This window comes from Oncorhynchus mykiss, chromosome 3, assembly GCF_057628025.1.
Source record: "Oncorhynchus mykiss isolate SJ-2025 chromosome 3, ASM5762802v1, whole genome shotgun sequence".
NCBI lineage: Eukaryota > Metazoa > Chordata > Actinopteri > Salmoniformes > Salmonidae > Oncorhynchus > Oncorhynchus mykiss.
The window spans coordinates 21,449,780-21,475,697 of NC_143024.1; the positions used below are offsets into that span (position 1 = coordinate 21,449,780).

General features: G+C 42.3%; 1 protein-coding gene across 2 annotated transcripts in view; it reads right to left on the bottom strand.

The window, feature by feature from the left end:
* Positions 1-19,591, bottom strand: part of LOC110520825 (leukocyte receptor cluster member 8 homolog) — a 29,476-nt gene extending 9,885 nt beyond the window's left edge. The window contains exons 1-5 of one of the 2 annotated variants that reach the window (XM_036968382.2): positions 19,253-19,591; positions 6,776-6,917; positions 1,655-1,810; positions 1,300-1,383; positions 99-531 (exon numbers count right to left, since the gene is read on the bottom strand). In XM_036968382.2, coding sequence (XP_036824277.1) covers positions 99-531; positions 1,300-1,383; positions 1,655-1,810; positions 6,776-6,917; positions 19,253-19,293 — 856 coding nt within the window. In that variant the 5' untranslated portion in view covers positions 19,294-19,591. Of the gene's footprint in view, positions 1-98; positions 532-1,299; positions 1,384-1,654; positions 1,811-6,775; positions 6,942-19,252 lie in introns of both variants that reach the window. The other variant, XM_036968381.2, reaches the window with a different exon arrangement.
* Between the last annotated feature and the right edge of the window lie 6,327 nt (positions 19,592-25,918).

Sequence of the window (25,918 nt, forward strand, 5' to 3'; positions counted from 1 at the left end):
AGGCATTGAAACAAAGAAAATAACACCAAGTGATGGGAAACAAATACAATGATAAGCTGACAGAAAAAAACATGATTGAGATACCCTCACACACTTACGTTTCATGCGGTGCCAGAGCTGCTGTTGCTGTGGCAGTTGTTGTTGATGGTTCTTGTTTTTGTTGGCCTCTCCTCTCCCAGCTCCTGGTCCATACTGACCCTGTCCTTGTTGCTGGTGTTGGTTGTTATTCTGCTGCTGCTGGTATGAGTTCGGAGTCTGGTAGCTCTGCCCATAGCTGGGCCTGCCCTGGTTGTAACCTCTCATCTGATTGGGATCGTTGTTGGGGTAGGGCATGGGGTTGTAGGAGTTCTGCCCTGGAGGAAGGGGGTACTGGGAGTTGGGAGGAGGAGGGATGGCTGGGGGAGGGGGGGGTGGGGGCTGCTCAGAGCTGGTGGGGCTCTGGGGGGGTGGTTGAGGGGCAGCAGGAGGAGGGGGTTGGGGCTGAGAGGGGTAGCTGGAGGACTGGTCATCCATCACGGGCAGGGATGGAGGCTGGGAAGGTAGGGACAAATAATAGATGGTGGAAAATAAACTTGTGAAAGAAAGGTAATAAACTGCAGATGCCAAAACTTCAAACTGAGAATATCTCAATATGAAAGGAGAACTGCAGAGCAAAACATTCTAAATGCAACAGACTTCAGCTCCAGACAGATTCTTAGTGGGAGGATTACATTATGCTGAGCCGCGAGGCACCGGGTAAAGGCCCGCTACGTCATCGGTCGAAAGCGGGGCGGGAGGAGCGTCCTTCGCAAAACGAACAGTAATCTGTGCCCCTTCGCAAAACGAACAGTAATCTGTGCCCCTTCACAAAACGAACAGTAATCTGTGCCCCTTCACAAAACGAACAGTAATCTGTCCCCCTTCACAAAACGAACAGTAATCTGTGCCCCTTCACAAAACGAACAGTAATCTGTGCCCCTTCACAAAACGAACAGTAATCTGTGCCACTCAGTAATTTTGTCAACAAGGCAGCATGACGCATTGACCAATCAACAGTGTAGGGTTGTACCTGACAGTGTGAGATAATTAGGGACGCCTGGCAGGGTAGAAATAGAACATTATTCAAATGCCAGTCATCAATAACATCTTAATTCATACGTTTGATTCCTGGCGCATTTCTGTCCGGAAACAGAAAGTCATTTTTACACAAATGCCTGGCATTGGGGAATCATTTAATTAATGATTCATAAACTGCAACAGAGGAATAGTGAAGTAAACTGAAAATTTGATTGATTTAAGTAGCAGTTTTCTGATGGTTACCTGTCCAGTTGGAGTGGTGGGAGAAGGGTAAGGTCCTGGAGGTACACCATACTGGCCCTGAGGAGGATAGCCACCACCACCATACTGGAGAATCAGAGGAAAACGTACTTCAAATATGGTACTGGCTTGGCTTGTTCTGTCGGTTCATCATGTGTTAACAGTTCATCGTTTTAGTCACAAAGTGCAGGTTTTGTAATGTGTAGGCTAAATCTAACAATTCCAATTCCTTATCTAAATGCTATAGTGATGCTATAGTGCATAAAGCCGGCATCAGTGTCGGGGAAATCATTACCAAGGACTATTATCATAACAGTTCATCTAAAATGTGGAGGGTGTGGAGGATATGTACACATACGGGGCCCGGCGCCATGGGGTAGTAGTAATTGTAGGGGTAGGTGTATCCAGGATACGGTTGCTGCTGGTTCTGTTGGTACCACTGCTGGTAGTACTGCTGCTGTTGCTGCTGCTGTATGGCTGTGGACTCAGTAACTGCAGGCTGAAACTGACCAGCCTGGAAACACAAACAGACAACTACTAAGTGATGAGAGATTAAATCAGAATGAAAGCCTACTCGTCCATTTGAATCATATTCGGGTATAAAGACAGGAAGACCTGGGCCAGTTTCCACAAAGCCTCAGAGTAGGAGTGCTGATCTAGGATCAGTTTAGCCTTTTAGAATCCTAATCAATAAGACTACATACAGAGGTTGAGACCTGATCCTAGATCAGCACACTTACTTTGAGACACTTTGTGGATACCAGATCAGATGGTTGTGTGTGAAAGAAAAAAATGGTCCATGCTGTTCAGCTCGCCAAGTTAAGATAACTGTCGAGGTAATATACACTGCTCAAAAAAATAAAGGGAACACTAAAATAACACATCCTAGATCTGAATGAATTAAATATTCCTATTAAATACTTTTTTCTTTACATAGTTGAATGTGCTGACAAAAAAATCACAAAAATTATCAGTGGAAATCAAATTTATCAACCCATGGAGGTCTGGATTTGGAGTCACACTCAAAATTAAAGTGGAAAACCACACTACAGGCTGATCCAACTTTGATGTAATGTCCTTAAAACAAGTCAAAATGAGGCTCAGTAGTGTGTGTGGCCTCCACGTGCCTGTATGACCTCCCTACAACGCCTAGGCATGCTCCTGATGAGTCTGTGGTGCAACCCAGCGAGACATGATGTCCCAGATGTGCTCAATTGGATTCAGGTCTGGGGAACGGGCGGGCCAGTCCATAGCATCAATGCCTTCCTCTTGCAGGAACTGCTGACACACTCCAGCCACATGAGGTCTAGCATTGTCTTGCATTAGGAGGAACCCAGGGCCAACCGCACCAGCATATGGTCTCACAAGGGGTCTGAGGTTATCATCTCGGTACCTAATGGCAGTCAGGCTACCTCTGGCGAGCACATGGAGGAAACCAAAGAAATGCCACCCCATACCATGACTGACCCACCGCCAAACCGGTCATGCCGGAGGATGTTGCAGGCAGCAGAACGTTCTCCATGGCGTCTCCAAACTCTGTCACGTCTGTCACGTGCTCAGTGTGAACCTGCTTTCATCTGTGAAGAGCACAGGACGCCAGTGGCGAATTTGCCAATCTTGGTGTTCTCTGGCAAATGCCAAACGTCCTGCAAGGTGTTGGGCTGTAAGCACAACCCCCACCTGTGGACGTCGGGCCCTCATACCACCCTCATGGAGTCTGTTTCTGACCATTTGAGCAGACACATGCACATTTGTGGCCTGCTGGAGGACATTTTGCAGGGCTCTGGCAGTGCTTCTCCTGCTCCTCCTTGCACAAAGGCGGAGGTAGCGGTCCTGCTGCTGGGTTGTTGCCCTCCTACGGCCTCCTCCACGTCTCCTGATGTACTGGCCTGTCTCCTAGTAGCGCCTCCATGCTCTGGACACTACGCTGACAGACACAGCAAACCTTCTTGCCACAGCTCGCATTGATGTGCCATCCTGGATGAGCTGGACTACCTGAGCCACTTGTGTGGGGTGTAGACTCCGTCTCATGCTACCACTAGAGTGAAAGCACCGCCAGCATTCAAAAGTGACCAAAACATCAGCCAGGAAGCATAGGAACTGAGAAGTGGTCTGTGGTCACCACCTGCAGAACCACTCCTTTATTGGGGGTGTCTTGCCAATTGCCTATAATTTCCACCTGTTGTCTATTCCATTTGCACAACAGCATGTGAAATTTATTGTCAATCAGTGTTGCTTCCTAAGTGGACAGTTTGATTTCACAGAAGTGTGATTGACTTGGAGTTACATTGTGTTGATTAAGTGTTCCCTTTATTTTTTTGAGCAGTGTATTATACCCAATAACAAGCGCCTGTGAGATTAAAGCCATGTCTACACTACACTATTTTGGCTCCGATTTAGCTGTCCCAAACAAGTTTTTGAGATTGGAGATAAAATCTCCATGTCATTGCCTACATGGGGCCCGTGGCCGTCGCAGTCGTTTAATGTGAGTGGGTCAGAGACTCAAACTGGAAAATATCGGGACGTCTGGGATTGCTCAAAGACGAGATCAGTAGCCTACTGATCTCAGTAGCCAACTGTTCTCGTCTTTGAGAAACCCCAGACGTCCCGATATTTTCCAACATGTTTGATTTTATCGGAACCAAATCTGCAATGTTCTTGTAGTGTGAGATATGCAACAACAAGTTGAGAACGATGATCAGCAATAGCCAATGAGAGCCCGCCAGAGAAGCCAGTCAGATGACTATCGAGCAGGAGCGATGACTACTACTAATATGTGTTTGTACTTGCCTTTAACCAAAGCGTCAAATTGTTAAAGCTCTGAAGCTCACAAGCAATGTTATTTAATAAAAAACGTAAGCTAGATATTTCAAATTTGTATGGGAAGCGTGAATGACAAAACGTTTTTCAGGCTGCTTTGAGCCTCAGTTCATAGCTATGTTAAATGTAATCACTTCATTGTTATTTTGGCAAGACAGCATGGTAAGGAGAATCCTCACGACCAGGTCAACAATCTTGTAGTGTGTGACCCCGTCTGTGCCACATCGTTTAGTGTGCGCAACACTACGTTGGCAAGACAAAAAAAACACAGGAAAGACAGTCATTTAATGTTAGATGTTAGGCGATGTTAGGATTTTGAAAGTCGCTTTTTTTAAAAAAATTTTAAAGGCACTGTTACTATGCCAGTAATTGCAACAATTAGACCAGCATTTCATTTAAAAATGGCGTCACGGGAGAAACTCTCAAGAAAAAAAAAGTGCTTGGTTCATAGAACCGGGGTTACGTCAGCAACATTCAGTAGCTGCTAGATGGGGTTGTAATAAACCGAGCGGCTTCGGTTTTTTGACTATAAATATGGCTCTCTTTTGGAATGGTTTAAGCTACAAAATATTATGGCCCCATGACTGAAATATATGTTCCTGAGGTTTCTATGTGTATTCTGTTTCACTCTACAATGCCCACAAGTCACGCAGAACTCATTAGAACAGAATGGACCAACAGGCACTAAATCAGACTGGGGGAAAAAGAACATCACTAGTTAGATTTCCATCCAATTGGCAACAGATTTGAATGCGAATATTCTAAAATCCACAAAGAAAATATGCTAATTTTCCCTCCAGTGGTGTGTTTCCACCAAACGGACTTGTTGGAGAAATCTGTGCTTTATGACAGTGCACACAAAATGAAATTTTTCACTTAAGTTTTCATATATCTAATAAAAAATTAAACGTTCAGTGTGTTTTCATTGCATCTTCAACTCTACCGATAGTTTTGTCACAAACTGTTTTGTTAAATAGCACATTTTCCTATTCTGGTCTTGGCACATGCACTCTAGCCAACAGCTTACAGATACAGTGCAGGTAGGCTGTGCAGGTAGGATAGTCCACATTATTATGGATATTTGTATTTGTCAAACAGCAGTCAAGCATCGATCATGTCACCAGAATAAGACCCTCGATATTTACTGTAAAGGAGCATCAAGCTCATAGCGTGCACTTTCATAATTTACTTAATCTGTAGCCTAATAAACTGCATGGTTTCCCGAGTTGTAGTGGGCGGACCACACACCATATCATTGCGTGACTCCAAGTTGTCAACCTATGATTGGCCAACAAGCTTATTTGACACATCAAATAGTGTTAGACACTCAAAGACCCAAACGAAACGACTGAACAGCGAAGCAGCACAGCAAGTGAAAGAAATAGGTTTTGATTATGTTTTACTGGTAACGGGGACATAGGTAGGTAAATGCCAAGAAAATATATATGTGTGTGTGTGTGTGTAACCTTTATTTAACTAGGCAAGTCAGTTAAAAACAAATTCTTATTTACAATGACAGCCTACCCCGGACGACACTGGGCCAATTGTGCGCCGCCCTATGGGACTCCCAATTACGGCCGGATGTGATACAGCCTGGATTCGAACCAGGGACTGTAGTGACGCCTCTTGCACTGAGATGCAGTGCCTTAGACCGCTGTGTCCATGTGTGTGTGTGTTAAATAGTTAACTGTACTAGAATGCTTAAAAGGCAGCAAAAATGTTAAACATCGGTTATCAGTATCGTTTTTTTTGGCAAGGAAAATATCAGATATCAGTATCGGCCAAAAATGTCATATCGGTGCATCACTAATTAAAAGCTCATTTGACTCGTCAAATAGTATTATTTGACGCGCATCTTTATTGACACGCAAAGACCCAAACAATGTTCCAATAGTACGTCGTGAAGATAATAGCAGTGACGCTATTACTGTGTAACTCCGGTAGGGCAACGTGTACCGGTGCCCGAGCAGTCCGCGAAAGTCAACATCACCCACGACAGAGAACAGTTGATTGTCAAGGGCAATGAATTACATTATCTTGGCGTAAATGGATTTCGCCTTTGAGTTCTCTCTCTGAAATGTTCTTACTCTTTCAAATGACTGATGGACTTGTTGACTGCTCGAACCACACCAGCAGACATTGTGGGCTAGGTTAGGAATGCTGTGTTGCACGTGTAGCGCAAAATTTTAAGGTGGCGTCATTACGTCATGTACCTACGTTATATAGGTATGCGCATCAGCTTTGATATCGGTTTTGCACATCGTAGTTAAACTAGACATTGGGCCGATACCGATGTTGCCATTTTTAGCTAATAACATCCGATTCCGATATGTTCACCAATATATCGTGCATCCCTAGTCAAAAGTACTGTCGGACTGATTTGTAATAAACTGTCATAGCCCCAATTAAAAAGTGAACATTTGTCGTTGATGACATAACGTTTCTTACATGGTTGGGTGGCATTTTTATATATATCAAAATGTGTCACGGGCCAAAACAGTTCAGAAACCCCTGAATTCGACGAATAGAACTGCCATCTGCCAGATACAAAACCCCTTCCTAAGCAGAACTTCACTTCATTATCGTAGGTAACGTGCCTTACAGTAAGTGAACAAACGCATCCAAGAAGCAAAACACAGACAAATATGCAAGCACACACCTGTGCTGTGGTCCGGTTGGCCTGAGCGGTCTTGGTGGCGCTCTGGGTCTTGCTAATGGAGGCCAGTGCCTGTCTGGCCTTCTCCCACTCTGGGTTTTCCGAGACTGTCTGGCCCTCTGGACCTGCTGCTGCGTCATACGACCTACAACCGACAGGAGACATGTGACTGTCAGTCAGTCAGTATGGAAACCAAACAAATGTCTGATACATTTAATAACATGACCAAGTTTCAGGTGTGTTAACTTGGAAGATACTACCACCAAAACAGCAATATTTACAGTACACCAATTCTTTAATCAAGAGATTAGATTGATAATTTTTGGAAATGTGTAACTACACTGAACAAAAAATATAAAAACAACAATTTCAAAGCTTTTACTGAGTTACAGTTCATAAAGGAAACATTTTTTATTTAACCAGGAAAAGCCCATTGAGACCCAGAGTCTCTTTTTCACGGGAGACCTGGCCAGGAAGGCAGCAGCAATCAATACATTACAGAATTAAAACATAAAACAATACAACATGATCCAGCCTTCAAATGCATTTACACTCCTCTGGAACAGTCTCCCATCAAAATGTAAAATTCATTCAGTGGCACTAACTTATGAAGTATGGATTGTAGACTATTTCATGCCTGGTACCGTCTCATGCTCACTGACATTTTGCCTTGTGTGTATTAACTAGTAGGAGACTGTTGGAACAGTGTTTACCTGGTTGAAATGACACTCGACTAGAAGGACCACATGCTAAGCTGTCAGACTCAGTGTTGCAAAGGTGGAGAGCAGTGGACAATTTTTCTCATGTATTGTGTGGGTAAGTGTGTGTGGTGATTTTTATTTCATGCCTATTTCATGCCTCTGGTGCAAAAGACGAGAAGGCAGTCTTGCCAAATAGTGTAAATGTCCTGGGGACTTTAAGTAGCAACCACCTAGCAGGCCGGGTATGGAAACCACTGGTTAAGAGAATGTCAAGTGTGCAAAGCCGTCATCAAGGCAAAGGGTCGCAACTTCGAAGAAACTCTAATATAAAATACATTTTGATTTGTTTAACACGTTTTTGGTTACGACATGATTTCATGTGTGTTATTTCACAGTTGATGTATTCACTATTATTCATCACTGTAGAAAATAGTAAAAATAAAGAAAAACCCTTGAATGTGTAGGTGTGTCCAAACTTTTGACTGGAACTGTATGACTACCTGCATATAGATGCAACTTTTCTGGTTGCATCCCATTTCCCAGATGATTAATAAAAATTGAGAACACCACGAGCTAAAACGGAACCCAGCAGCTAAAATGAAATAAATGTATTAGGTCCTAATCTATGGATTTCACATGACTGGGAATACAGATATGCATCTATTGGGTCACAGACACCTTAAAAAAGGCATGGATCAGAAAACCAGTAAGTATCTGATGTGCACAGTATTTGCCTCATGCAGCGCAACACATCTCCTTTGCAGAGTTGATCAGGCTGTTGACTGTGGCCTGTTGTCCCACTCCTCTTCAATGGCTGTGCGAAGTTGCTGTATATTGGCTGGAAACGGAACACGCGGAAATACACGTCGACCCAGAGCATCCCAAATATGCTCAAAGGGTGACATGTCTGGTGAGTATACAGGCAATGGAAGAACATGGAAATTTTCAGCTTCCAGGAATTGTGTATAGATCCTTGCGACATGGGACCGTGCATTATCATGCTGAAACATGAGGTGATGGTGGCTGATGAATAGCACGACAATGGGCCTCAGGATGTCGTCATGGTATCTCTGTGCATCGAAACAGTCATCAATAAAAAGCAATTGTGTTCGTTGTCCATAGCTTATGCCTGCCCATACCACAACTCCACCGCTACCATGGGGCACTCTGTTCACATCTGATCATTTATCACTCTGCAAAATTGTAATTATTCGCCTACCTCCTCATGCCTTTTGCACACAATGAATATATAGACTTATTTTTTTCTACTGTGTTATTGACTTGTTAATTGTTTACTCCATGTGTAACTCTGTGTTGTCTGTTCACACTGCTATGCTTTATCTTGGCCAGGTCGCAGTTGTAAATGAGAACTTGTTCTCAACTAGCCTACCTGGTTAAATAAAGGTGAAATAAAAAATAATTTAATAAATCGGAATGGCCGATTAATTAGGGCCGATTTCAAGTTTTCATAACAATCGGAAATCGGTATTTTTGGACACGGATTTGGCCGATTTTTTTATACACCTTTATTTATACACCTTTACACTGTGTCACCAAGATGGCATAGCAGTCAGACGTCTTTTGTCCTCGTCTTGTCCCGTATATATATATATATATATATATATATATATATATATATATATATATATATATATTTACAACTTTCTTCGCATACCTTTTTATGTATTTTTTTATTTTCCATAAACTGAACTTCAAAACGCTCCTGCAACCCACCTCACCAATTTATTTATTATTTACCTAAAATCTGTAATCCTCCATAGAAGCTAGCCTGAAGCTAATCAGAAGCTAGCCAGAAGCTAGTTAGCTTCTTTACTGGCTAATCGTTAGTATTCAGCTAACCACGGATTGTGGTCATCAGCTATCCTTTAACTCGAAAATCTATCGGCAGTTTTGTACAGCGCGGCTCAGACCGGAACATACCGGACCTATTTTTCTCTCCATGTCCCCGGATTTCAACCACAAGCTCTGGACATTTATACCTGGATCTCGCAGCTGTTCCATCAGCCACTCCTGGGCTACAATCAACTATCCAGACCCATTTTACTGCCAACGCGGAGCCCCACCGGGCCTCACAACTGGTCTACCGACGTTATCTGCCTGAGGGAGTTATCCAGCTGGCATCTCCGTCGCGACGTTGCCTGAACACCCATCTGCGGCCTGCTAATCGTTAGCCGTCTTATCGGCTGCTATCTGAATAGATCTATCGGACAATTTTTTTCTTGGGCCACTATAACTATATCTATTTTTTTTGCGAATTGGAACCCCACTAATCGCACCGACGGAAACGCACAAGGTGGCTAATAACAGACCTCCATCCTATGCTAGCTTGTTACCGATGGCCCGGCTAGCTGTCTGAATCGCCGTGACCCCAACCAACCTCACTACTCACTGGACCCTTTTGATCACTCGACTAAGCATGCCTCTCCTTAATGTCAATATGCCTTGTCCATTGCTGTTCTGGTTAGTGTTTATTGGCTTATTTCACTGTAGAGCCTCTAGTCCTGCTCACTATACCTTATCCAACCTAATAGTTCCACCACCCACACATGCGATGACATCTCCTGGTTACAATGATGTTTCTAGAGACAATATCTCTCTCATTATCACTCAATACCTAGGTTTACCGCCACTGTATTCACATCCTACCGCACCTTTATCTGTACATTATACCTTGAAGCTATTTCATCGCCCCCAGAAACCTCCCTTTACTCTCTGTTCCAGACGTTCTAGACTCCTCCTATTTTCCTCTGGTGATGTAGAGGCCCTGCAGTGCCTAGCTCCACTCCTATTCCCCAGACGCTCTCTTTTGATGACTTCTGTAACTGTAATAGCCTTGGTTTCATGCATGTTAACATTAGAAGCCTCCTCCCTAAGTTTGTTTTATTCACTGCATTAGCACACTCTGCCAACCCAGATGTTTTAGCTGTGTCTGAATCCTGGCTTAGGAAGACCACCAAAAATTCAGAAATTTTAATTCCTAACTACAACATTTTCAGACAAGATAGAACTGCCAATGGGGGCGGTGTTGCAATCTACTGCAAAGATAGCCTGCAGAGTTCTGTTCTACTATCCAGGTCTGTACCCAAACAATTTTAACTTCTACTTTTAAAAATCCACCTCTCTAAAAACAAGTCTCTCACCGTTGCCGCCTGCTATAGACCACCCTCTGCCCCCAGCTGCGCTCTGGACACCATATGTGAACTGATTGCCCCCCATCTATCTTCAGAGCTCGTGCTGCTAGGCGACCTAAACTGGAACATGATTAACACCCCAGCCATCCAACAATCTAAGCTTGATGCCCTCAATCTCACACAAATGATCAATGAACCTACCAGGTACCTCCCCAAAGCCGTAAACACGGGCACCCTCATAGATATCCCCATTGAGACCGTGTCTGTGCCTCAACCTAGGTTGGGCAAAACTACATGGCGGTGTTCGCCTTAGCAATCTCACTAGGATAAAGACCTCCATTCCTGTCATTATTGAAAGAGATCATGATACCTCACATCTCATAATAGGGCTACTTAATGTTAGATCCCTTACTTCAAAGGCAATTATAGTCAATGAACTAATCACTGATCATAATCTTGATGTGATTGGCCAGACTGAAACATGGTTTAAGCCTGATGAATTTACTGTGTTAAATGAGGTCTCACCTCCTGGCTACACTAGTGACAATATCCCCCGTGCATCCCGCAAAGGCGGAGGTGTTGCTAACATTTACGATAGCCAGTTTCAATTTACCCCCCAAAAAAAGAAGTTTTCGTCTTTTGAGCTTCTAGTCATGAAATCTATGCAGCCTGCTCAATCACTTTTTATAGCTACTGTTTACAGGCCTCCTGGGCCATATACAGCGTTCCTCATTGAGTTCCCTGAATTCCTATCGGACCTTGTAGTCATAGCAGATAATATTCTAATCTTTGGTGACTTTAATATTCACATGGAAAAGTCCACAGACCCACTCCAAAAGTATTTTGGAGCCATCATCGACTCAGTGGGTTTTGTCCAACATGTCTCTGGACCTACTCACTGTCACAGTCATACTCTGGACCTAGTTTTGTCCCATGGAATAAATGTTGTGGATCTTAATGTTTTTCCTCATAATCCTGGACTATCGGACCACCATTTTATTACATTTGCAATTGCAACAAATAATCTGCTCAGACCCCAACCAAGGAACATCAAAAGTCGTGCTACAAATTCACAGACAACACAAAGATTCCTTGATGTCCTTCCAGACTCCCTCTGTCTACCCAAGGACGCCAGAGGACAAAAATCAGTTAACCACCTAACTGAGGAACTCAATTTAACCTTGCACAATACCCTAGATGCAGTTGCACCCCTAAAACCTAAAAACATTTCTCATAAGAAACTAGCTCCCTGGTATACAGAAAATACCCGAGCTCTGAAGCAAGCTTCCAGAAAATTGGAACGGAAATGGCGCCACACCAAACTGGATGTCTTCCGACTAGCTTGGAAAGATAGTACCGTGCAGTATCGAAGGGCCCTTACTGCTGCTAGATCATCCTATTTTTCCAACTTAATTGAGGAAAATAATAACAATCCGAAATTTCTCTTTGATACTGTCGCAAAGCTAACTAAAAAGCAGCATTCCCCAAGAGAGGATGGCTTTCACTTCAGCAGTAATAAATTCATGAACTTCTTTGAGGAAAAGATCATGATTATTAGAATGCAAATTACGGACTCCTCTTTAAATCTGCGTACTCCTTCAAAGCTCAATTGTCCTGAGTCTGCACAACTCTGCCAGGACCTAGGATCAAGAGAGACGCTCAAGTGTTTTAGTACTATATCTCTTGACACAATGATGAAAAGAATCATGGCCTCTAAACCTTCAAGCTGCATACTGGACCCTATTCCAACTAAACTACTGAAAGAGCTGCTTCCTGTGCTTGGCCCTATGGTGCTTGGCCCTCCTATGTTGAACATAATAAACGGCTCTCTATCCATCAGATGTGTACCAAACTCACTAAAGTGGCAGTAACAAAGCCTCTCTTGAAAAAGCCAAACCTTGACCCAGAAAATATAAAAAACTATCGGCCTATATGGAATCTTCCATTCTTCTCAAAAATATTAGTAAAGGCTGTTGCGCAACAACTCACTGCCTTCCTGAAGACAAACAATGTATACGGAATGCTCCAGTCTGGTTTTAGACCCCATCATAGCACTGAGACTGCACTTGTGAAGGTGGTAAATGACCTTTTAATGGCATCAGACCGAGGCTCTGCATCGGTCCTCCTAGACCTTAGTGCTGCTTTTGATACCATCGATCACCACATTCTTTTGGAGAGATTGGAAACCCAAATTGGTCTACACGGACAAGTTCTGGCCTGGTTTAGATCTTATCTGTCGGAAAGATATCAGTTTGTCTCTGTGAATGGTTTGTCCTCTGACAAATCAACTGTAAATTTCAGTGTTCCTCAAGGTTCCGTTTTAGGACCACTATTGTTTTCACTATATATTTTACCTCTTGGGGATGTCATTCAAAAACATGTTAACTTTCACTGCTATGCGGATGACACACAGCTGTACATTTCAATGAAACATGGTGAAGCCCCAAAATTGCCCTCGCTAGAAGCATGTGTTTCAGACATAAGGAAGTGGATGGCTGCAAACGTTCTACTTTTAAACTCGGACAAAACAGAGATGCTTGTTCTAGGTCCCAAGAAACAAAGAGATCTTCTGTTGAATCTGACAATCAATCTTAATGGTTGTACAGTCGTCCTTCAGTTTTATTTGAGACCTCGGCGTTACTCTGGACCCTTATCTCTCTTTTGAAGAACATATCAAGACCATTTCAAGGACAGCTTTATTCCATCTACGTAACCTTGCAAAAATCTGAAACTTTCTGTCCAAAAATGATGCAGAAAAATGATTCCATGCTTTTGTCACTTCTAGGTTAGACTACTGCAATGCTCTACTTTCCGGCTAAAACACTAAATAAACTTCAGTTAGTGCTAAATACGGCTGCTAGAATACTGACTAGAACCAAAAATGTTGATCATATTACTCCAGTGTTAGCCTCCTTACACTGGCTTCCTGTCAAGGCAAGGGCTGATTTCAAGGTTTTACTGCTAACCTACAAAGCATTACATGGGCTTACCCCTACCTATCTTTCTGATTTGGTCCTGCCGTACATACCTACATGTACGCAACGGTCACAAGACGCAGGCCTCCTAATTGTCCCTAGAATTTCTAAGCAAACAGCTGGAGGCAGGGCTTTCTCCTATAGAGCTCCATTTTTATGGAATGGTCTGCCTACCCATGTGAGAGACGCAAACTCGGTCTCAACCTTTAAGTCTTTACTGAAGACTCATCTCTTCAGTGGGTCATATGATTGAGTGTAGTCTGGCCCAGGAGTGTGAAGGTGAACGGAAAGGCTCTGGAGCAACGAACCGCCCTTGCTGTCTCTGCCTGGCCGGTTCCCCTCTTTCCACTGGGATTCTCTGCCTCTAACCCTATTACAGGGGCTGAGTGACTGGCTTTACTAGGGCTCTTTCATACCGTCCCTAGGAGGGGTGTGTCACTTGAGTGGGTTGAGTCACTGATGTGATCTTCCTGTCTGGGTTGGCGTCCCCCCTTGGGTTGTGCCGTGGCGGAGATCTTTGTGGGCTATACTCGGCCTTGTCTCAGGATGGTAAGTTGGTGGTTGAAGATATCCCTCTAGTGGTGTGGGGGCTGTGCTTTGGCAAAGTGGGTGGGATTATATCCTTCCTGATTGGCCCTGTCCGGGGGTGTCATCGGATGGGGCCACAGTGTCTCCTGACCCCTCCTGTCTCAGCCTCCAGTATTTATGCTGCAGTAGTTAATGTGTCGTGGGGCTAGGGTCAGTTTGTTATTTCTGGAGTACTTCTCCTGTCCTATCCGGTGTCCTGTGTGAATTTAAGTATGCTCTTTTTAATTATCTCGGAGGACCTGAGCCCTAGGACCATGCCTCAGGACTACCTGACATGATGACTCCTTGCTGTCCCCAGTCTACCTGGCCGTGCTGCTGCTCCAGTTTCAACTGTTCTGCCTGTGATTATTATTATTTGACCATGCTGGTCATTTATGAACATTTGAACATCTTGGCCATGTTCTGTTATGATCTCCACCCGGCACAGCCAGAAGAGGACTGGCCACCCACATAGCCTGGTTCCTCTCTCGGTTTCTTCCTAGGTTTTGGCCTTTCTAGGGAGTTTTTCCTAGCCACCGTGCTTCTACACCTGCATTGCTTGCCGTTTGGAGTTTTAGGCTGGGTTTCAGGCTGGGTTTCTGTACAGCACTTTGAGATATCAGCTGATGTACGAAGGGCTATATAAATACATTTGATTTGATCCTAACCAACTTGCCCTCTAAATACACCTCTGCTGTCTTCAACCAAGATCTCAGCAATCACTGCCTCATTGCCTGCATCCGTAATGGGTCAGCGGTCAAACGACCTCTACTCATCACTGGCAAACGCTCCCTGAAACACTTCAGCGAGCAAGCATTTCTAATCTATCTGGCCGGGGTATCCTGGAAGGATATTGATCTCATCCCGTCAGTAGAGGATGCCTGGTTATTTTAGTTAGAAAAGCCAAGGTTAGCTTTTTCAAGCAGAAGCTATACTGTTACACTGGCAATACTAAAGTGCCTATAAGAACATCCAATGGTCAAAGGTATGTGGAATACAAATGGTATAGAGATAAATAGTCCTATAAATACTATATTAACCTCACTGCGTACCGAACCTGTTAGCGGGATTAAAATCGACAACATACGGTGTTCGCTCCATAAATAGTCATATTAAACACAAGTGTCTCACATGGTTCGAAAGCCTAGAATCTTGCTAATCCAACTGCGTTGTCAGATTTTTAAAATGATTTATTGCGAAAGAATACGCTGCGATTATCTGAGCACAGACCCCCATATCAAACTACTTATTCAGCCAGCACTTGCGAAACAAAATCACAGATTGCATTGAAATAAATAATTTACCTTTGAAGATCTTGCTCTGGTTGCAATCCCAAGGCTCATTGTTACACAATGAATGGTCTTTTTTTGGTTAAATCCATTTTTTATAGACTAACACAAAACATTTTGTGAACGCTTATCTTGTTGAATTTCGTGTCATTCAATTTGACGTAACATCCAACGTAAAATAGACAGACTTTCCCCGAATTTATCCAGTCATGTTTGGTTTCCTTGCAATCAACTGTTTGTAACACAACCAAACCTGATGGGTCATTTTGCGGGACGTATTGACCCGGACAAACCGATTGGAAGACAACAAGTGACGAGCCCATTGTGCCCCAATTATATGACCACTGTCTCGTTGATTGACTGTCTTTTAACCCAACGACCACTGATCGTCTTGAAATCTAGCTGGGTAGATAGCCAATGAGCAGAGGTAAACGGCAATATCCCATGATTCTTTGTTTTAAGACAAACCTTTCCATTGAACGCTGGCGTAAGGACCGTTCTTTCGCCATTGCCAATTCAACCGTGAAGGAGCAAAGCTTATTACGCACAGCAGTATTTCGGTGACTTGCATCTTCAGCTGTTTATTTATCCAACATCATGGCGAATAAGTCAAGGAAAGCTAATTCTAAGACTAGATATACGAATGTAGAAACAATGTTGGAGGAAATTCATCGTGAAAGTGAGCCAGATCTGCTTTTTGACGACTCCATTTTGGAGACTCTGAAACTGAGGCATATTTTTTGAACGGAGAGGACATTGTTTTGGACTGGTAAGTTGCTCTCATGCTAATGCCGTTGTTTGATATTAATATAAAATATTATTTGTGATTGTTTTTAAAAAATGTTGCAATATATAAAGATGTAATGAAATGGGTAAAGTACACGTTAGCTAGTCATTGTGAGTGAGTGTCTGTTTGTATGAGAACGACCATAGCCTATGTCTGTGTGTGTGTGTGTGTATGTGTATGTGTATGTGTGTGTGTATGTATGTGTGTGTATATATATATATATATATATATATATATAAAATGGTATTGTGTAGAATGCAAACCCATACATATCAACACAACCAGCATGCTTCCTCCAATCAGTCTACATTAGAGGGAGCATTAAAGAGCTTGCTGGCTACAGCTCCACTGCACCAAGCCCTGTCCCTTCTGCTCCTGCCACAAGTGTTCATCTGCCCAAATATATTTGTGCAGGCATGGATGTGCCTAAGGACCAAAAGGGCACAGCATGGAAGCGTTGCTGTGTTGTTTGCATGATGAAGTCTCCCATCACATGCACCACATGCTCAGTGATCCTCTGCTTTACATCAGAAAGAGACTGCTATGGCATCTGGCATCAGCAGCAGAATATTGTCTAGAGTTTTGGTAAAGTTGGTGGGGTTATATGGCAAAGTGGGTGGGGGCTAGGGTCAGTATGTTATATCTGGAGTACTTTTCCTGTCTTATCCGGTGTCGTGTGAATTTAAGTCCGCTCTCTCTTTCTCTCTGAGGACTTGAGCCCTTGGACCATGCTTCAGGACTACCTGCCATGATGACTCCTTGCTGTCCCCAGTCCACCCGGCCTGGCTGCTGTTCCAGTTTCAACTGTTCTGCCTGCGGCTATGGAACCCTAAACTGTTCATTTTTACTCGAGGTGTTGTCCTGTCCTGTCCAACCACTGTGATCTCCACCCGGCACAGCCAGAAGAGGACTGGCCACCCCTCATAGCCTGGTTCCTATAGGTTTCTTCTTAGGTTTTTGCCTTTCTAGGGAGTTTTTCCTAGCCACCGTGCTTCTACACCTGCATTGCTTGCTGTTTGGGGTTTTAGGCTGGGGCTATATAAATAGATTTGATTTGATAAGAGGATCTTCCAAATATTGAAGGTGTGTAAATAGTTACCCATGTTATTTTGTAAATGTGTGTATATATATTATTTTTTTTTCATGTTTTTTTTATCAATAATTTTTTTCCCCCATATTTTTATCTAAACCAGATCTATTGTGTTATATTCTCCTACATTCAATTCACATTCACACAAACTTCATATTCTTGGTTCTGTGCCTGAGCTACAGGCTGTTAGATTTGGGTATGTCTTCAGGCGGAAATTGCACAAAGTAGGGGGGAGCTCTAAGAGGTAAACTCCAACCTAAAACCTCTTACCTTGGAATATTGAAGTCTCATGTTAAAAGGAACCACCAGCTTTTATATGTTCTGAGCAAGGAACTTAAACATTAGCTTTTTTACATGGCACATATTGCACTTTTACTTTCTTCTCCAACACTTTGTTTTTGCATTATTTAAACCAAATTGAACATTTTTCATTATTTATTTGAGGCTAAATAGATTATTGATGTATTATATTAAGTTAAAATATGTGTTAATTCAGTATTGTTGTAATTCTCATTATTACAAATAATTGTTTTTATTTATTTAAAAAATATGTATTTATTAAATCGGCCGATTAATCGGTATTGGCTTTTTTTGGGGCCTCCAATGATTGGTATCGGCGTTGAAAAATCCTAATCGGTCAACCTCTAGTGGTTACACGTGGTGTGCGTTTGTGAGGCCGTTGGACTTAATGCCAAATTCTCTAAAACGACATTGGAGGTGGCTTTTGGTAAAGAAATAAACAAATTCCATGGAAACAGCTCTGGTGGACATTCCCTTAAAACGTGACATCTGTGGCATTGTGTTGTGACAAAACTGCACATTTTATAGCGGCCTTTTATTGTCCCCAGGTGCACCTGTGCAATGATCATGCTGTTTAATCAGCTTCTCGATATGCCACACCTGTCAGGTGGATGGATTATCTTGGAAAGGCAAAATGATGACAAACAGATGTAACTTTTGCACAAGATTCTAGATAAATAAGCTTTATGCGCACATGGAACATTTATGGAATCTTTTATTTTAGCTCATGAAACCAATACTTTACATGTTGCGTTCATATTTTTGCTCAGTGTATATGAATACATTTTAGTAAGGTAACCTGTTGAATGAGCACCTCAGTTGCTTGAGCATGGCCCTGTCACACACACACAATTCAAAGCCTGCTATTTCTGTGGCCCCTAAATAAAATGGGACATTCTCATTGATGGGATATAAATGTGTCTCTGTTAACAGAGGTATGTTGAGCGAAGCTCAAAATAAGAGTGCTTTGCTAACACATGAAGAATAGCAAGAACCCCTGCTAGTACAGAATAAAACAGTCATCGCCTTGCCCTGCCTATATTTAAGAGACAGTAACTTTTCTGACAACTAGCTAGACCATTTCCAAATTGTATATAAGTGATTCAATGACAAGTTAGACAATACTGCCCAAGCCTTGGGAGAGTAGCTCAACTGCCCGGTCCGGAATCAACCCATTAGCCCTATTACACCAGTTCATGATGAACCATCATAGACATGAAAATCGTGTTGATACTAGAAGTTGTTGTGACCCGGCCTGGAAGATAACGTTAACTTAGTGAGAGTCTTGGATTGATGTTACTAGGTTACTGGACTGTGACCCAGATAGCTAATTACCTTGTCAATCACAACTACGTACTACATAGTTGGTGGTATTTGCTAGTACAGAAGCCTAGCCGATACGAAGTTGCAGGAAAGTAGGAGTTAGCTAACGTTAACTTACTGGCTAATTAGCGTTTGCTAGGTAACGTTAGTTACGTTAACGGAACGAGAAGAACTCTGCGAATCGCAGGCTTTCTTCGGACGTTATTAAATGTCAATGTCTAGCTATAATACAGGTCAAAATAAAGTGAGAACATATTCGAAAGCTCGATGATTCACTTGATAATTTTAGATCTTACCAGTTAGCAGCTGGAGCTGTCTGGGTCGTATTCGCCGCCATTTTGCCACCGAGATAACTAGCTAGCTACAGTACCAATCTAATAGAACGTCGTCGGCCAGAAGACCCTAACGTATACAAGAACGATTAAATCACAATATTCAAGGAAAGTTGGTCTTTTACACTACCATCCACTACTTCTCAACAAGACAGTCTTTAAATTTAAGAAAAAAAACACACTATAAGGCAATATCTAAACGTCGAATAATGCCATTTTCACAAGAACAACCATAGCGGCAATGGATCTTCAACTGAAAAACAAAATGGCAGTTGCATTAGATATGGAACGTATGCCTCGCCTTCCGTTTCCTTTGCCTCGCCTCCTCTCATTGGAGGAAAGTACTTACCTACTTTGTTCCTAGATTTCAAAGTTTTGCCTTCTCATTATCACAACTGCTACTACTTGCGTAATACAATTATTGTTGTTAAACACCGTAACCCTTGGTGTTGCAGAATAATATTGAATAAACGTTTTTTTGATTCTACTGGTGAAAAGCTGTTATAAGACTCTTCATCCTCCACCACACAACTGTCAAGCAAGGTGAATGTGATAAGATAGTCTCGACCAGGGATGGGCAACTTTGATATCTGAACTCATCATGAGGGGCCGCAGTAGCTCGCTAGTCTTTGTACCCAAATCCATACCCACACGTGCAGTCAGAGCCGGCCATAGCCTTTTGGGGGCCCTAAGTGAGAGTGGCTGGCCCCCCAGTCGGCAATTCGACCATGATTACTACAAGTTTAGATAGCTGGCTCGACTAATTTACCAATCTAAAAAAATGTTATCTGACATGAGCTAATTGAGTGACTGTGTAGTGACTCTACTATTCTAACTCTAAACAGTAATTCGAGACCCTGACAGAGTTCCTGAATTAAAAATAAATAATTATTATTACGTTTTAGGAAATGGATCCTCGTATAGCTGTAGGAAGTAGGTATGCTGAGGGTGCCCCCTGAAAAATCTGAAAGTAAAAAATATTAATATAAAAAAATTCTCACTAAAGTTATATGTTTTAATGTCACATCCACAAGTATTGTAAAATGCCTTTCATGCAAACTCAAAACCCAACAATGCAATAATCAATAATAATGTATTAGTATTTTTTTTGAACACACAAGAAATAAGAATAAGAAATATGAAATTGACAATAAAATAAGTAAGTAAGCATACTATATACAGGGAATATTTGTAAAAGTCAGTTCCAATAACCTATTTACAATGTGCAGGGATACTGGAGTGATGGAGGTAGATATGTAAAAGGTTAAGGTGACTAGGAAACAGGATATAAGATAAACAGAGTAGCAGCAGCTTGTATGTGAGTGGGTGTGGAGTCTGTATAAATGTCTGTGCATATTATGTATGCGGCAGGGTAGCCTAGTGGTTAGAGTGTTGGACGAGTAACCGAAAGGTTGTAAGTTCAAATCCCCAAGCTGACAAGGTACAGATTTGTTGCTCTGCCCCTGAACAGGCAGTTAACCCACTGTTCCTAGGACATCATTGAAAATAAGAATTTGTTCTTAACTGACTTGCCTAGTTAAATAAAGGTTAAAAAAATGTGTTAGTGTGTAGGGTCCTGTGAATGTGCATAGAGACAGTAAAGTCAATAAGGTTTACTCAGATAGTCTATGAAGCAAGTTTGTTAGCTATTTATCAATCATATTGCTTGGGGATAGAAGCTGTTCAAGAGCCTGTTGGAGTCAGACTTGATGCACTGGTACTACTTGCCGTGCTGCAGCAGAAAAAATAGTCTATGGCTTGGGTGGTTGGAGTCTAATAGAAGTCCACTGGGCCTTTCCTGGTTCTGGATACATGGGCCTACACTGGGCCAGTTGCCCATCCCTGGTCTAAACTCTGGTCTACAGCCAGTTCAATTTGAATATTTGATTTGGGTCATAGCAGCATTGTTTGCAGTGTGCCAATTATACTGTGACATTCGGGGGTCTCTATTTATTTCATGGGACCTCCAATGTGTGCACACCCCAAAAAATGTATGGGCCTAATAGTAAAGACATGATATTTAACTGTCTGTTTTTTATTTAGCATGAACACAACCAGTCATGATGTTTTCATCTTATTGTCAAACAAATCACTTAAAAAAGTAGGCTACCTGTGCATGTTCATCCACTCAAGCATCGAAACAATGCACTGTGCACTCACGCAATTGGATGAATCTGTTACAAAACACCAAAAAGTGTAATGACATTCAGCGATTGTCTTTGGGTCTATGCTCTTGTAGCCTGAATTAATACATTTTTTGTCAAAAGAAAAGTTGGGACACCTGAAAAGGGTCTGAGATACAGAACTGTCCGGAGATGACAACCCGTACTGGGCATAGATGTCAATTTTATTGAATAGTTTGAGGTATGGCCTTGTCTCAGAGGAATGTGCCTCGGAGCCAGATGCTGATGATGGGTTGGTTGCCCTATGCAATAAAAAACAAATCTGTGAAAGTTTTAAGGACTTTGTTCAAAAACCTCCAAATAGCCTATAATTTACATTCTCAGAACGTTAATAAAACCTCCTACGAAAACTTAAAGGGAACCATAGTAAAACGCTCTCAGAGCCTCCTTGCAAACTAAAAATGTAAGTTCCCAGAACAGACAAAATGTTAACTTCTGTTCTTTTTAAATAACATTCTTAGAATTTTCTTTGAACATTACTAATGTTTTCTTGTGGTTTTTATGGAACGTTTTCTTAATGTTCTAAAAACATGAGGAAGCCTGCACAAAGCCTTATGCTGACGTACAGAAATTCCCACAGAAGATCGTTGTTTCTTTATGTTCTCCGAACGTTTTGAAAACACGTCTTTAACCAGTTCAATGTAACTAAATCAATCAGAAAAAGTTATGTAAGCCCCAAAAGTAATTATTTATCATGAGAGGGCCATAAAAATAACTAGAAGAAAGATTTTAATCTCACCTTTCTGGTTAAAATAGCTGTAAATTGCTGAGATGTAGTCACTTTTGAGGACACAAGCTCAAGTACACAGTACAAATATGATAAAAAAAATATTACATATTTTATGTGATGTATTTCCTATTCAACAAAACTGTATGAAGAAGGCTTAAAATAAAACTACTAACTATAAGATTCCACCTTCCTTGTAACTGTGAAATGCATATTTGTATGTTTAGTGTTAGAGAAAATGTGCATATTTTCTAAAGGTCTCTCTTGATCTTAACGTCTTCCTCCATCACTGTGAATGTATCACAGAGCTCTAGCTTAGCTTCCTAAACTCGTTAGGAACTCGCCTTTCATTTCATATTAATCTTGTCCGTCATTGACACACAGAGAGTGTGTTTTGTTTAAAATCTCTAAATTATTTTAGATTAATAGCTATTAATCAATCTCTGAATGTGCTACCATGAATAAACCACTATCTCCTGCTGCGCTACGATGTAATGATTGCAGGCATTTGCTTTGTCAGTGGCTATGATGTGGGGTTCAGACAAAAGTTGATGGACAGTGGGAAGAGCGAATTAAATGTCAGAAGAGCGAATGAAATGGTAGGAGGGACATCCCAGCTTCAAGTGGTTTCAGATTTCACATCTATGTCACACAGGCTCAGAAAAAACACTACTGTGTCTGTGGGAACCAGGGCTATTTGCCACTCAATGCATTCCATTTCGATCTAAGGTGTCCACAGATTTATAAGTGAAAATGTCGGTCCGAACCGGTACCAGAACCATGCAGATCCCTAAACAAGGGACCCTACTTCTAAAAGGTTTTAGAATGGAATGGAATTATGTATTTCTTAATTCCATTATTTTACTTTTAGATTTGTGTGTATTGTTGGGAATTGTTAGACACTACTGCACTATTGGAGCTTGGAACACAAGCATTTCACTACACCCGTAATAACATCTGCGAAATATGTGTATGTGACCAATAAAATTGGATTTCATTGGATTTCAAATAGAAATATAAGGAAACCTGCAGAAAACGTTATACTGAAGTACTGAAATTCCCACAGAAGAACGTTGTTTCTTAATGTTCTCTGAGCGTTCTGGCGCAGTGGTCTAAGGTGGTCTAAGGCACTACATCTCAGTGCAAGAGGCATCACTACAGTCCCTGGTTTAAATCCAGACTGTATCACATCTGGCCATGTTTGGGAGTCCCATGGGGAGGCGCACAATTGGCCCAGCGTCGTTTGGCTGGGGTAGGCCATCCTTGTAAATAAGAATTTGTTCTTAACTGACTTGCCTAATTAAATAAAACTAGTTAAATAAAAAATTATAATAATCATGCACCATTGCTAGAAGGTTGTAGGAAGGTTGTATGCAAAATAACCGTAGGACAACCATACTCTCACCAAGCTCTAAGAAACATATAGTATGTGCTAGCTGGGTTATGTTTCATTCAGGAAACCACCCTGGGCCTCCCATAATTAGCACTCTGATTGTTTGTCTTCCCAACATTGTTGCTGAAATCCCATGTTGAAACACTGTGTAATTCAAAAACTTGAGGTAGTGTAATGTGGGGTAACTGAGGGGCTGAGAATGCACCCAGTGTTGCGGATCAGCGGGGTGGAGATGTTGTTTCCTACCCTCCTCACCTTGGGGCAGCCTGTCAGTAAGTCCAGGACCCAGTTGCACAGGGTGGGGGTCGAGACCCAGGATACTATGGGTCTCCACCCTTAATGACGAGTTTGGTGTTACACTATGGTGTAAGCTACTATCTTGTCTCATCGCTACAACTCCCGTACGGGCTCGGGAGAGACGAAGGTTGAAAGTCATGCGTCCTCCGATACACAACCCAACCAAGCCACACTGCTTCTTAACAGAGCACCATCCAACCCGGAAGCCAGCCGCACCAATGTGTCGGAGGAAACACCGTGCACCTGGCAACCTTGGTTAGCACGCACTGCACCCGGCCCGCCACAGGAGTCGCTGGTGCGCGATGAGACAAGGATTTCCCTACCAGCCAAACCCTCCCTAACCCGGATGACGCTACTTTGTCTCCTCGGTAAGAAAAGCACCACTTATTTTTAAAATTAGGAATCCAATGTGCCATTTGTTTATTTCTGTGTTTACGTGACTACTTTTTGGAAAATGTGTTGTATTGTGCGTCACCCCCACGGACCTCCCGGGTGCGGCCGGTTACAACAGAGCCTGGGCACGAACCCAGAGACTCTGGTGGCACCACTGCGCCACCCGGGAGGCCCACGGGACAATAGTCATTTAGCTCAGTTACCTTAGCTTTCTTGGAAACAGGAACAATGGTGGCCCTATTGAAGCATGTGGGAACAGCAGACTGGGATAGTGATTGATTGAATATGTCCGTAAACACACCAACCAGCTGGTCTGCGCATGCTCTGAGGACGCGGCTAGGGATGCCATCTGGGCCAGCAGCCCTGCGAGGTTTAACACCTTTAAATGTTTTACTCATGTTGGCTGTTTTGGTAGCGGGCCGTGTCAGTGGCACTGTATTGTCCTCAAAGCGAGCAAAGAAGTTGTTTAATTTGTCTGGGAGTAAGACGTCGATGTCTTAATAGCGATGAGCCCGTCTACGGAGCCACACATGAACAATGTAAGGACAGACAGAAAAATTATGACTGATGCGTAACTGACACTGTTTTATCAGACACATTGATACTATGTTGTAGTGTCTTAAATGCATTGACTCATGAACCTTAATAGTTGATTTACAGTGATAGTAGAAAATACAATCGGGTGGAATCAAGCAGTATTAAAGATTAATAGCGTCCACATGTGGCATTGAACTGAACAGTAGACACGATTTAAAAAAAAAAAAAGTCTATAAGGCCACTAATCCCATGGCTTTCATTTGAAACATTATGGGGTTAATGGCTAGGTCATGTCACCCGAGACAGAAGTCCAACTTCTGCCAGATAAGAGCAAATAATTATATAATTTGTATTACTGAGCAAATTCTGATTTCCCAACGGGCTCTATTCTATTTATGAGGTGATGTTTGGCAAACAGAATAGAGCACAGGAGAGGTGAGTAATATGGCGTAATAAACACACGTACGTTTGTACCTAATTTCCCCTTTTCCTCCTCCCCCCTGCTGTTCCCTCTATTTCCTGCCCTGCACCTCGACTGCTGCAGGATGTGTAGGTCTTTTCATACTCACAACCCTAGGCACAGTGTCTTCGCAAAACACACACACACACACACACACACACACACACACACACACACAAATGGTCGGCAAAGGAGGATATCTTATTATTGTATAATGTGTGTGTGACACAGAGAGATAGAGATAGAGAGCAAGGACTCAGATGCAATATCCTTTATCAATATTTAAATAAAGTTAAATAAATGTTCAATAAAAATGTTTTAAACATTCCCATAGGCACTCATCAGTGTGACCACAAGCACCTCCACTGGTTCCTGTTAGTCTACTGGTTCATCCAGGGGTTGTATTTGGGACTTGATGGGTAGTAGAAGACACTTTACTTTTACCTGATTGAATTAAATCCCCACGGTGTGCCATTCAATTGAACCTTTGGACACATCCTCCCACAGCTATGTAAACCTTGGCTGAGGATATGCCACAAAACAGTGAGTCACTTCCATGCCTCATCATTGTGTGATTCCCTGAAGTATGAGTGATATGGGGTTGAATGGGGAGGAAGATGAGAGATAGTTTCTCCTGTCC